At 36.4% G+C, this 14034-nt stretch overlaps 1 protein-coding gene across 2 annotated transcripts in view; it reads right to left on the minus strand.

The window, feature by feature from the left end:
• CHRM3 (cholinergic receptor muscarinic 3) overlaps nt 1–13802 on the minus strand; it is a 124858-nt gene extending 111056 nt beyond the window's left edge. Inside the window, exon 1 of one of the 2 annotated variants that reach the window (XM_008923434.4) lies at nt 13700–13802. In XM_008923434.4, coding sequence (XP_008921682.1) covers nt 13700–13797 — 98 coding nt within the window. In that variant the 5' untranslated portion in view covers nt 13798–13802. The remainder of the gene's footprint in view (nt 1–13699) is intronic. The other variant, XM_018085048.2, reaches the window with a different exon arrangement.
• Between the last annotated feature and the right edge of the window lie 232 nt (nt 13803–14034).

Below are 14034 nucleotides of genomic sequence, written 5' to 3' on the forward strand. Positions count from 1 at the left end.
CTGAGTCCAGCTCTTAGCCCTGCACAGGACCATCCCCAGGAGTCACACCACATGCCTGAGAGCATCATCCAAACGCTTCTTGAACTCTGTCAGGCTTGGGGCTGTGACCACTTTCCAGGGGAGCCTGTTCTAGTGCCCAACCACCCTCTGGACGAAGAAGGTTTTTCTAATATCCAACTTAAACCTCCCCTGACACAACTTCAGGCCATTTCCTCAGGTCCTGTCACTGGTCACCACAGAGAAGAGATCAGAGTCTGCCCCTCTTTTTGCCCTCACAAGGAAGTTGTGACTGCAGTGAGGTCTCCCCTCAGTCTCCTCTCCCCCAGGCTGAACAGACCAAGTGACCTCAGCTGCTCCTCATACGGTTTCCCCTCAGGGCCCTTCACCACCTTTGTTGCCCTCTTTTGGACACTCTCTTAATATCTTTCTTACATTGTGGTGCCCAAAACTGCACACGATATTCAAGGTGAGGCCACCCCAGTGCAGAGCAGAGCGGAACAATCGCACCCCCTTGACCAGCTGCTGATGCTTTGCCTGATGTAGACTTATAGTAAATCAGAGTTTTCCTAGACATATAAGAAATCTTGAGTAGAGTGGAGGTTTCTGATGCCTGCTCATGTGTGAAAATCAAACAATTTATTCCTTGATTTTAAATCAAGGATTTAAAACACACTTCTTCCTCCTGCATGCTTATGAGCAGCAAATGAGCTCAGACTGTTAATCTATTTGCTCACCATTTTCTTGAAGTTCTTCCACCACTTCCACTGTGACAAACTTGTCCCTGTTGGTAGTGACTAGGAGGGGACAGACTGGGTGGCAGAAGCTTTGTTTTTGAAGGAAAGTAATTTACTGGAGAAACGTAATGCAAAACAAAAATAGAACTTCAGTGTTACACGGCATGCAATAATGAATAGAATACTGCATTATATTTTCATCTGCACAACAAAAATGCCACAAACACTAATGGCAGTATTGCTTAATGGGCAGATCCCTAAAAATGATTAGATTTTCACAGTGCATTGTTCAGGCTGATCCCTCTGGGAGTAATATTTCAAGTTGTCCTTTAGGAACTTGGCCTTTTTACAAACATATAACTTTACTGTTTCGGCATAATAGAAATTTCTATGGAGATACTGATTACACAGGAAGTAGAGAAAGTTTTCCTAAAAATTAGCCAGAACGGGAGGAATAAATTCCCACAGAAACAAAGAACAAGCACAGTCTTGCCTCAACACTTTTTATCCTTCCTTAGCAGTGTGAATGTTTCAGCTAACACCTTCTGCAATGGAACACAATGCTGCATGTGTTTCTTTGCATATATGATATCTAATCAATTTACATCCAAACGATAATACAGTATTGCTGTGGGAAGGATAGCATTAAACATTATGGAGAACAGCATCTAGAAAGCAATCAATATGTCCAGTATAAAAAACAAAGTGATTTGTTTTTCGAAACTGCATTGCTTACTAGACAGGAGTGTAAATTATGATCCAAATTTAGAAAAATCTCTAAACAACCCCTAACTAAGAGGTTCAGGTTATGTGCTACTGTTTTCCTGTTTCGGACTTTGTAATAGGAAATATTTTTTTTTTTAATAAAAAAAAAATCATACATTTAGAACAACCAATCCTGACTGCTCAGGGAAGGACCCTGAGCACAGTATTGTTACTACAGATTTTTTCTAGTGGCCTTCACAGAATTCACTTTTCAACTATTAAAATGGAATAATGAAATCATAGTGACATTAGACAGCTGTACTTCTGTGCAGTTTTTGTGCTACAGCAACCTTATCCCTTGTAGGACCTGCCAGCTTGCTCTAACGCAGTCTGCTCTAAGTCATGCTTTGAACAGATCATGCATCCATCGTGTTGGTTTTGTAGAATTTTTTCCTTGCAATTATCTATGGTAAATAGTTAACCTCCTCTAAAATCATAATGAAGCTTAGACCGTATCCACTCTAGCCCACTTGTTATAGCCCTCTGTGGAGGGCTAAGCATCTACAAGCATCTACACCTGTGAATAAAAGAATGCTGTGCTTGCCCTCAGACAACTGTGCTGTCAAGTCCTTGCCTACCGAGATCCCATCTGAGCTGGCAATCTCCCACAGTTTATCCATGCTTCCTATCTAGTCATTATCAGAAGTTGCAGAATACAAGTATCCTGTGCTATTCTTAGATTAATGGTATCATATAAATGTTCTGTTTCCTTGGTTTATTACATTTGTGAGACAAACGTATAGGCTCATTTGGTCACTGTCAGGCAGAGGGAGATATTTTTTCAAGAGATGTGTTTGCACATATAAAAACATGGATTGTGCTTGTTTTCTTCTGATGAAGAATAGATACAATGGACTATCCCAAGCACCCTGATTTTCATACTTCTGCACAGAGGTTAGAAATGAAATAATGCACAGCTTTTCCCAGTGCAATACTGTTGCTGCTGCTTCTCAGCTCTCTGTAATTGGAGCAGAAAAATCCTGGGTTCATGTCCCCTCCCACTGGCACAAAGCTCGAAATCACGTGCTTCTCCTCTCTGACCCAATCCTCACAACTGAGTATGGTATTCTGGGTCAGGAAACTGTCAGAAATATGTTATTTCATTCTAAAAAAATAGTCTAAAACTTCTCCTTGAAAGTTTAAGCTCCTTTGGATACTTTCAGGATGAAAAAAATAATTAGATTTTTAAAACAAACAAAAAAAATTGATGAAAAAATATTTGATATATCTATGTTGAAAGTCAGATTTTGATGATAGAGAATGTAGACTACCCTAAAATGAAAATGTGTTATTATGTTGAATCATAAATTTCAAGAAAAAAAGATGTTTTCATTCATATTAGGTCTATATGATACTAATACATTTGAAAAAAACCCTATTCTGCTTTTATATTTAAAATTCTAAACACCAAGATCAGCCTTTTTAAATTACTGAGTTAATTAGCAGATCAAGAGCAGTCACCTGCTTTTCTGTATTTCCATTGCCATATGCTTATTCAAGCTTCACACAAGTGGAACAACAGAATTACACTGGTTTTAAACTTTTAGCCATGAGAGCAAATGTAAAAAATAAACAAATGCATGTATACATAAATAGATAGGTAAAGAAAGGAATCCCTTTTTCCTAATCTTCAGGGAATTTTCTACATCTGATATATAAGAAATATAAATTACGACATTTCGGAATCGTTATACCAGAAACTGAACTGGAAAATCAAAGATGTATTATTTATTTATGCAACAAGTATCCTAAATGAAAAAGGACTGAGCAAGAAGAAACCAACCAAGAATAACCTATGGTTTTCTCAAATACCTGACTTTTAATCCATTTGGTTGCTGCACTGAAATAATGGAAGCGCCTTACTACCTCATGGAGATACGCTCAGTTTGTATAAAATTCTTTTAATCAATTAGGAGGGATTTATAGCCAGAGAAAGTACCTTTGAGATCTAATCACTAAGGCAAAAAAACCCAGATTCCCTGGAAGCAGAGGCTTAAATTCTGGCTGGTTCATCTCATCCTTTCATCATTCGGAGGTAGATTAAATTCTGCGCAGCTTAGCATATAGGGGTCCTCCACAGGACTTTTAAGAGATGAAGTCCTAGTTCCTCTAACTGTTGTTAAATACATATTTTTTCTCTTTTTTCCCCCTTAGAAATACGTCCTAGCAACTTGAAATCATTTTTATAAATATATTCCTCTTTTACAGACAGCTCCCTACCTTCTAGTCTTGAAAGTCTGAAGCTTTATTTCCTCGATTCTTTATTTTAATATAACAGACACTCTCCTATAGCATTATTCTGTTCCACAGGTAGCATTAGCAGAATCAGGACCCAAAAGAATACAGGCATTTATTCCCTGTTCAAGATGTACACTTTTAATTTCTTTGAATTTCAAAAAGCTAAGCAGACTCACTGAAATAATTGAAATAAAATTCAAAACTATCTTTAAAAAGAGGAAGAAACCTCAGCAAATACCCCACTAACTACTGACCCTCTCCAACAAATCCCTACTTAAAATTTAAGCTTAACCTTAAATTTTTAGAGCTAAAACTGTTAACACATATTACAAGTAATGATTGTACATGTGTGCACTAGGGATCTAACTTAAGTATTTAATGACATCTAATGCATTACACAATCCTGTATATTTTGGTAGATATCTGGTACAGTTTCAAAGGCTTCTTCAGCAATTACAAATAACCAAAAAAATGCCAATAGAACCAACATGTTGGTTACAGAGAAAAAGGTATCTGTGGGTTGGTAGTCCTTAGGTTTCTGAGTTTTTCCCAGTTAAATAAACAGAGTAATAAGAAGATGAATTTGCCAGTACTTTAAACCTTTTAGGCATATAAGCCAAACAGTCCCTAAAAGAAAGATGCATGAAGATAATGTATAATAATAATTGTAAAATCTTGGGTACTGTTTAGAGGAAAAGGAATCCTAGGAATGGATTCATGTCAGGAAAGTAGAAATGCAGTCCATCAAAGAGGCACTGGCTTGCACAAACAAAAGACCAGAAACTTAAGAGTCCATATCCTCTCCCTAGGAAGCACTAAGGAATACTTTGGTATACAATGCAACTTATTTCCCGTGGAGAGAGAAATAAAACAATATAGTATATCACAGCCAAACTACAGCTTGGTGTTCCACACATGACAAAAAAAGACCGACATGAAACACCTGATGTTTCTTTCCTCAGGGACCATTAAGTACACCAAGTTCTTATTAACAATTCAATGTCTGCTAATGTTTCAGAAGGGAAGAAGATACACTTTTAAAATTATTCAGAGCAACGCAGCCTGAAGATCTGGCTCAGTACTTTTGAAGATAGACATATTCATTTATTACAGATGTCGCTGACAAATTTTATGTCAAAAAGTTGCTTCGCAAGTTTTGTTTTACAAGTCAGTCAAGCTGGTAAATGCCAGACAATTAGCAGCCCAGTACAGGTTTTTCAGCCCACTTGAGCCTCCAGATGTTCAAATCCCTTTGCACAGTCACACCAGGGCTCCAATAACTTTAGACGAAGTGGCACAGGAGTGGTGCGCAAAGCTCACCTGAAAATCAGAAATCAGGCTGAGAATTTCTCTCTTGAAAGCTGTTTTGCCTGCAGTTCTGTCACCCAGCAATTCCATAGGGAACAGTCAATGATCACACACAAGACTTTGAGGCCCTGGCCATCAGACCCCATAGAAGTCACAAAGCAGTAGAAAAAAATCTATGAGATAAATGCTAAAAACTGAGAAAAAAGACAAACTGAAATGAATTTTGAAAATGCTTTGGTTGACTGCCATTTACAAATAGAAGCAGAAGGCATTTGGGTTACTGAGCCCGAGTCCTTCTTACCATGCCACACAAAACTCTGCTCTCCGTTGTACAACGTCTCGATTGATCTTTCCTAAGTGCTGCAATACCTTGTCTTGGGCATCTCCTCAGCCACAGTGTGACACTGCAAATTTGCTGTGCTGTTGTTGACCATACTTTTCATTTCACTTTAAGAAAATCATCAAAGCAACAAAACCAACTATTTTATTTAATTAAATTAATCATTTAGTTTTTAAAAAAATTGAAATTAAAGAATCACAGTAATCAATTCTTTTCCACCTAGGACAAAATCATCCCTAAGCTTGTTCCTTAGTGTCAGTCTGTCAACATAGTCAACCTGTTAATAGAAATTAATATAGGAGATAGGACATTTTCTACAACAAAAAAATGTAAAGGCACACTATCAATTTCTTCTTTTCTATTAATCTCTAGGGTAAGTTTTATGAGCTCTCCAACAAAGTAGTTACAAGTTGCAGTGAACATGAGTCCAACTCTTCTCTCACACTTAGTGTATCGGTGCATGCTGCAAGCCTAAGTTAGCACCTGCTTAATTTGTTCTGAAACAATGAGCTCCGGACAGTTACCTATTCAAGAACCTCACTAAACAAATTTGAGATTTTAAAACATTTTGAACACTGAGAAATCTTTCTTTTTTTTCTTTTTTACATGCAAACAACTGTTAGGTTTAGATAAATACAGTGGCCAATGTTGAGAGTCACTATACCTTAGAGTATGATCATTTCTGCAAGAGTATCCCAAAAATATTCAGGCATTTTTCAGAAGATACGCACTGGCATGAGAGCATAAGCTTTGTAATTCACCTCAGCACCAGGTAGATGAGCAGTGACCATCTTGTTAGAGCTGACTGTGAACCTCTCTAGCTTTCATGCACAAGTGATGCACTGTGCCCAAGAACTGAGTACAAAGTTTAGTTTTATAACCCCTTATTCTTCTGAAGTCTACAATGGAAAAAAGCTTGAAAAAATCCCAGGGCAACAGTACAAATGCAGCTTCTTTGTCTGGACCATTTCCTTTCCTCTTACATTCTCTGCTTCAAAGCAACATTGATTACTAACTGCAGCTGGACTGATACTTCCAATATGATATCTGCTATTATTTGTATTTTGATAGCAGCCACCAACACATCAGACACAATACATTACCCAGAAAACTGACAGGATAAAAAAAGAAATGGCTAACATCTATACAAATGTTTTATGTTTTACATTACATTGTTAAGCATTTAAGCAACTTAACATATCCTGAAACACATCTGACTTTAATACTGTAATCCTTCATTTTTGATTGCTCAGCACAGTATTCAAAACAAGGATTAAAAAAAAAAAGTATGATTTGAGGGCATATTTCAAGGCGGTGCTATAACATCATGAGCGACAATATGAAAGGTGCAAATATGAGATGAGATTGTCGTTCAGAGCAACATAACTAGAAAAACAGACCAGGTGAGGTGTTATTATATGAACAGAAGGTTGAAAATATTTTGTAATGAAACTTCTGGATGTTTTGGAATTAAGATATTTTCCTTCACACATTAACTATCCATTTGAAAGTTGATTTTACTTTAATTGCAGTGAAACAACAGATTCAGTGAACTTTGAACTATGTTCTCCTGTGACTTGTATTCTGAATAAAACTTGTCAATCTACTGCCTTACTGTCATTCAGAGCATGTCCGGGTGGCAGCTGTGTGCATATGAAGACAGATTAAATGCACAACTGGTCAAATGGAAAAATTTGCAAATTCCAAACAAAGTCTCATTTCAAAGCCTTGTAGTTCCTCATTAAAGGAACTCCAGCTACTTCACAGTTTTAGCTATGCACCTCTATGAAAACAACATACAGACATTTCAGCAAAATCCTAACATTGTATTACTATGATAATGACTAGAAGTTCCTCCCCAAGTCCTTGCACATGAAGGTTTACAAGGAGAACTTCACTGTCACCTCATGCACGGTGGATCTGGAGAGGAGCAGGCAATGCGAGGGGGACACAGCTGTAATGAGAGCTGGGAAAGGGGATGAAAGGACTGCTATCCTCCTACCCCATGTCTCCTGTTTTTGCCACCAACCTGAATTTCTCCATGGACTTTTCTTTCTTTGTTATGATCAGGCAATCAGCCCTAAGAGTATGACCTGAACCATCTTAGCATGTTGAGTTTACTGGAGATACAAACATACATTTACCTACAGAAAAGTGAACTTTCACTGAACAACAGTTTCAGATTTTTAATGAAGAACTACCTTTTTATTCAGCCTACCACAATCAATCTCAGCAGAGACCTATTCTTAATATGTAGCAATATATGCATATACATTTATTAAAATCATAACATTATTATTTATTAACTTCAAAGTTGGTGGAAAGACATAGGAGACAAGAATGGAAAAAAATAATCATGGTGTAATTTAACTGCCTAATGAAAATTATTTTAGAATAAATTTCACAGAATCATAGAACAGTTTGAGGTGCTGTAAAATAATCTAGTCCAACATTCCCTGAAATCAGCAGGGACATCTTTCAAAAGATCAGGTTGCTTAGAGTCCCAGGGATGGGGCATCCACCTCTTCTCTAGGGAACACGTTCCACTGTTTCACCACCTTCATTGTAAAAATATTATTCCTTATATCTAGTTTGAATCTACTTCAGTTTAAAACCATTATCCCCTGTCCTATTGCAAGGCCCTGCTAAAAAGTTGGTCCCCATCTTTCTTGTAGGTCCCCTTTAATTACTAAAAGGCTGCAATGTCTCCCTGGAGTCTTCTCTTCTTCAGGCTGAGCAACCCCAAGTCTCTCAGCCTTTCCCCATAGCAGTGGTGCTACAGCTCTCTGACTCTTTTCAGGTTTGTGTTTTCCCTGTACTGAGGTCTCCAGAGCTGGATGCAGCACTCCAGGTGGGGTCTCACAAAAGTGGAGAGGCAAAATCACTTCCCTTGATCTGCTGGCCACACTGCTTTTGATGCAGCCCAGGATATGATTGGTCTTCTGGGCTGCAAGTGCACATTGCTGGCTCATGTTCAGCTTTTCATCCACCAGAAAGTTAAAAAACAATACAGAAAAACTAAGGACAATTCCTATTTGCCACAGTATAGTAAATTCAGTATTTCATTACAGAGTTCATTACCTCTATTATTTAATCACCTACCAACCATTTAGAATAGGAACAAAGACTAGTTTTAAAACACAAACAAATAATATTGGAGGGGAAAAAATCTTATAAAGCAGAAAGGAAAAAGAAATATTTCTTTAGGATATATTATGAATTTGTAAACTTATTTAAACAATAATGAAAAATTTCAGAAAATGTACTGTAGAAGTTATTTCTTTAGACTTTTGTGACTGTCTCCTTACTTTTTTCATAAAACTTTAAGGTTCTGAGTTAATAGAAAATATGTCTAAGCTTTCATATTTTGTAGTATCTTTTTTCCTCAAGGGTTACTCAGCCTAACATGAAACTCTCAGATCATCAAATTTTTTATTCGATCCAGCATTAGTTTTAATTACGATTGCTTTTTAAAAGTGCGCTTTAAAAAAAATTCTTAATTTTATAAATTAAGGAAAAATGTGTGCACGACTTTTTTCTTTTTTTATATATTTCAATACTGTTAATATTTAGCTGCAAAGATTTATTTTTCCGCATAAAAATATTTTTAATCACCTGAAATTCATCTATATGAAACAAAAAGCATGCTTTAGACCTTAAACGGAGATTAATTTGAAGTTAGTGGCCAGTTTAAAGTTGACACTAAAGTGAGAATAAGTATTGCATAGGGGACTGGACTGCTTTTATTATACAACCTGTTTCAGCTTCTGTAAGCTTATATGCGCTTAGACTATTTCTACAGAAACCCATATTGCAAAGCTGTCAATATTAGAGGAGCTTGGCACTGCAGATTGACTGCCCTCCATTCTGTTAGGAGTGATAGTCTGATTTGGTTCAGCCTGTAGGGTCTCTTGTCACAGGGTGAAAAAGGAAGGTGGAATAAAATACTCTTACAATTAGATAGTTCACTGAGGTTTTCCAAGACTTTCTTATTCATCCTCTCCTGGAAGACATATTATAGTCATATCCTATCAGGTTCCTCCTCTGCCTCCAAATTGCCTTTATAGAATAGGGAGACTAATGGATTCTGCTGCTTGTGTTGCAAGCCTATGCTCAAGTTAGTCCTGCAAGCACTTCGGAAGAAGCAAGCATCATAGTTTGGATGAGCAGACCTTAAAAAACATTCCAACAAAACAAAGCTTCGCTCTCTTCACTTTTTTGCCACTTTGTTTTGCCATAAAACTTCTGGCTGGTTGAGAGACTCAGTTCCAGTATGAGTTTGATAAATTTGAACACGCACAACACAGCGATGGTAATCGTCTGGCACGGGTTAGTCACCCGTAATAAAGCCGTGAGAAATAAAGAAATGCAGGCAAATAAAACTACAGTGATCTACTGAACAGAAGGGCTTGGAACACAAAAGGGGAAAAGAATTGCTGTTGTAATGACAATACTTTTAATTATATATATTCAATGAAAAATAAACTATTAGAGAGAGAGTAAAATACTTCCAATTAATGGAAGTAATGTAATGTTCAAACTTAAATGAAGTATTTTTCTCTTGAGGGTTTTGTTGTACTATTTTATTTAGCTTAATGTAATTTAAATTATAAACAGAATGGTTTTGCAAGCCCCTAGAGAAATGTACTTTATTTATAATGTATTTCCTTTGAAGTGGTTATGGAAATCATGCTCTTCCTGAAGTCTGTATCTCACATACCACCTACAGCTGCAAACTAGTCAGTCCTCACAAGTTAAACATGATCTGTCTGGTGAAGTGCGTGACAAGAAAACACAAGATTTTTTAAAATGCCAGAGGAAATAGAAATTTGTTGTTCTGCAAACTAATGGTCTTTCCTCTGAAAGAAGTTATTGAAAGATCTTTGTTGATAAAAGTCATGTTTTTTCAGAGGGAATGGAACTCAGTCACTTCACTCAACTCACTTCACTTGAGTTTTTAATGCACATAATGAAAGAATAATTGTTCACACTATACCCTAGAGGGAGTTTCAGCTGGGAGTAATTATATTTTGTGTACTCAAATTTAAATGCATAAATATTTCCATCTTTCATTTAAATAATAAATTCTTAAAAATTTAATTCTAGTATAAAAAGTGCACTTTCTTTCATGATGCAAATTACAAATGCCTAGTTTGTGTCACTTTTCTCCTCCAAGCAGTCAAAATTGCCACAACTGCAAATGAATAAACGGAATGCTCTCCTCACCTTCAATAGCCACTGCATAGAGTTGGTTAAATAACTAGATACGAAGAGGAAACTGCCTCTAGAAAATGAATTTTGGCCATTAATCATCTTTTTAAAGCATAACAGTACCTAATCCTCCTGGATGAACCATGAGCTCAACACTCCAGCCACAGACACACAATAGTCTAAGCTGTGATGCTTCTCCTGAGATAACGTCACTGCAAGTCACTTCAAAGGGACCAGGCAAGTGAGCAGCGTAAGATCTGGCTGACTGTGCAACTGCTTACAGCATGAACTCATGACAGCCGTAGTCACACATTACAAGTGCTTTGAATTGTTTCTTTCTTTTATCAAAGCTACTCTTCTGCTCTAACCTAATACCACAGACTATAAGTAAATAAATAGATAAATAAATTAAAATACTAGTTCTCGCTAGCTTTAGATTAAGAGTTTGAATCTGTTTTCAAGGGATAATATTTCTGTGTGACGATAAAACAAAGATCATGCTCTGGAGTTAAATTTCTGATGGAGTTGGTAGATTTTATCAATATCAGAAAGTTTCAGGTAGATATTTAAATCCATGAAAATACTTATAATCAAATTTATGACTATATGAAACAAATATTAATTAATTCTAACACATTGGGTTTGTTTTTAAATAATCTTATGAATATACTACAGAGACAAGCTGTACCATCACCTTTACAAACATCTATACTTTGCTAAAAGCTACTAAAGCACAAACATTACTTGCATTAAATGAAAAAAGTATGTCATAGTGACCATTATCCTTGTATTTGAGGCAAGACTTTAAGACTCTGACAACCCAGTCTATCTAATGTACCTTTGCTAAGAAAGACAATGCTGTTTTTCTTGATTAATGTAACATGTCAGATGAACTGACAAATTCTGTTTAACGCACTGCACATTTGTGGGTAATAAAGAACATTATTCTATTATTTCTTTTATAGCTATAATCCCTTCAGAGGTAGCATGACAGTGTGGTGTAAATCTAAAGGAAACCATTATATTTGTTTGCATGAATGGCTTGGATGACATTAATTTATTATTAGGAAAAAAATCCAAACAACAGATATTAATCTATGGCTTTTCTGAAAATGGATTATATAAGTTGGTGCTTTAACTCTTTATTTTTTGCTCACAGTTTCCTCACTGTTACATCAATGTCCAAGTGACAAATAATAAGTGTTTATACAGGAAGAGAGATGTGGACTGTAACAAAATTTGTAGAAGTTAATTATATGAATTGAGGTATTTTCTTTGTTACTTTCCTTTCAGACTAAAACTGAATACAGCTCAATTCCAGCTCCTTTGAGCTACTCTGATATTTTCTGCAGTAGAATAGCTGTGCCGCTAATATCTACCAAGGCATTCTTCTTAGACGTGATACCCTCTCCAGCATAATATATGTCTTTTGGGACTGCTTTCCTCCCCATCAGTTACAATTGGGAAAGATTTTGGATAATTACAATAGAGAATATGAATCTGTTCTCCAATCTGGAGATAGCAACCCACTTATGAATTATGACAATTTAAATTTAATTATGTGTGTTTAGTATTTTATTCATAGAAATGCTGCCATCTAAAGAAAAAAAAAAATGGCCCAAATCCACAACCTTTCACCTTACACAAAATACTTGAAAAAACATCTAAAGTTGGAATATGGTCAGCACAACATGAAAGGCAAAATCAAATGTAACTGAATACGGCCAACAGAGTAACAGTGTGCAAATATACCATGTTATAATTTTGAGATACAAAACCAGAAGTAAGCATTGTTTCAGGATTCATCTGAGCCACTTGTTAAATTGAAGCCATATGATTCAGCCAGTATGCTCTTAAAAGGCTTTCCTGATATGACTTGGTTAGAAGCTTTCTCCAGACACAACTGAGTGACTGAAATCTCAAGAAACTCCAGAAACAATCACAGTAAACTGTCAGTGTTAAGGTCCCTAAAACAAGTATACGAGGAGAGCTGTTTTCCATGTAAAAAGAGTGTGCCAGCATGTGTAAATACAGGCCGTCTAAACTACTGCTACAAATCCGAATTTACAGTTCATTTCCACAAAATCAGAAATGCAAACCAAGGTGGAACTTTGAATGTTTAAGGAATGTAAAAGAAATACGATCTATCATATAGACACAAATGCTGCAGCTTACCAATTCATGTAAATTATTTTAAATGCCACTGCAATTGAGACATAAAACAGCATAGCATACAAGGCAGAAAGCAGTCAAGAAATAATGAATGCTGGCAATTTAATTAGAACAATTTAGTTCTTTGCCTAGGTCTTCTAGCTCAAAGGGAGGAGACTTGTTGAAAATAAATGCAGGTAGAATATCAAAACAAAAAGGAAAACCACACTTTTCGAGAAACTGAATTTTAATTGTTGGATTCCCACCTCTTCTATAGCAAGACTGAATTATTCTGCAGGGAAATCCTGAAGGTGAAATATTGGCTACATTTTTTATTTTGTCTGAAACTCATGGAAAACTTGAAGGTTTGTGCAGAAGCTCAATATAATCAACAGAAATAACCTAAAGGCATCGTTCTCCTGACTACCAGTACCATGGTACTCCTCTACTCTTCTTAAGACAAACAGAGATTCATGCATGTAAACATGTTCAGCCTAGCTCTTATCTCGCTAGCTCTTATTCTGCTACCTGTGTGGCTGTAATAACAAGAAACTCAAGCTTTAACAGCTGCTTAGGAATTTATCCATTTCTCTCCTGGGTTTTGTGCCTAAGTTGAAATTTTCACCACTGCAGCTGCTGCTAAAGTTAGCTCAGATATGACTACAGGAATGATAGGGATCACAGTGTTGCCAGCACCCACAACTACTTAAAAAAGATGCAGCGAGAAAACCAAACACATTGTGACATATGACAGTCTACTTTTGAGCACCTATTGACAAAAAAACACATCACAAGTTGCAGGGACTTAATAAGTTATACTATAGTTTATGAATTCCAAAAGACCCTGACTCCACAAAGTGAGCACTGTTGCCAATAAACAGCTGTTTCCCAACATCAACATCTTGAATACTCTCAAAGATATAGTGTAAAGGGTTTTTTGAATTTTACCTACATGGTCCAGTGAGGATCATCAGAACGGCTAGTTGGATCAGACACTGTGTAAGTCTGTGAACTCCTCTTTTGGAAACAAAACTGATACTGCGTCAGCATATAGGCTGTGAACAAAACAAAAGACAGAACAATTATTAAAATAGATTACAGAAAAATGGGGGAGGCATAGACACATGAGCCAAAAGGCCTCCTTTGGAGCAAGAGATGACAAATGCTATTAATATTTTCTATTGCTGAATAATTTTTTTTTGTTTTTCTTTTTTTTAAATATGAGAGACCTAGACCTAGTTGAAAATAGAACAACTCCAGCATGCATTTATGACACAGAGATTTGAA

This window comes from Manacus vitellinus, unplaced genomic scaffold (assembly GCF_001715985.3).
Source record: "Manacus vitellinus isolate BGI_N305 unplaced genomic scaffold, ASM171598v3 scaffold_8_pilon, whole genome shotgun sequence".
NCBI classification, from domain to species: Eukaryota; Metazoa; Chordata; class Aves; order Passeriformes; family Pipridae; genus Manacus; species Manacus vitellinus.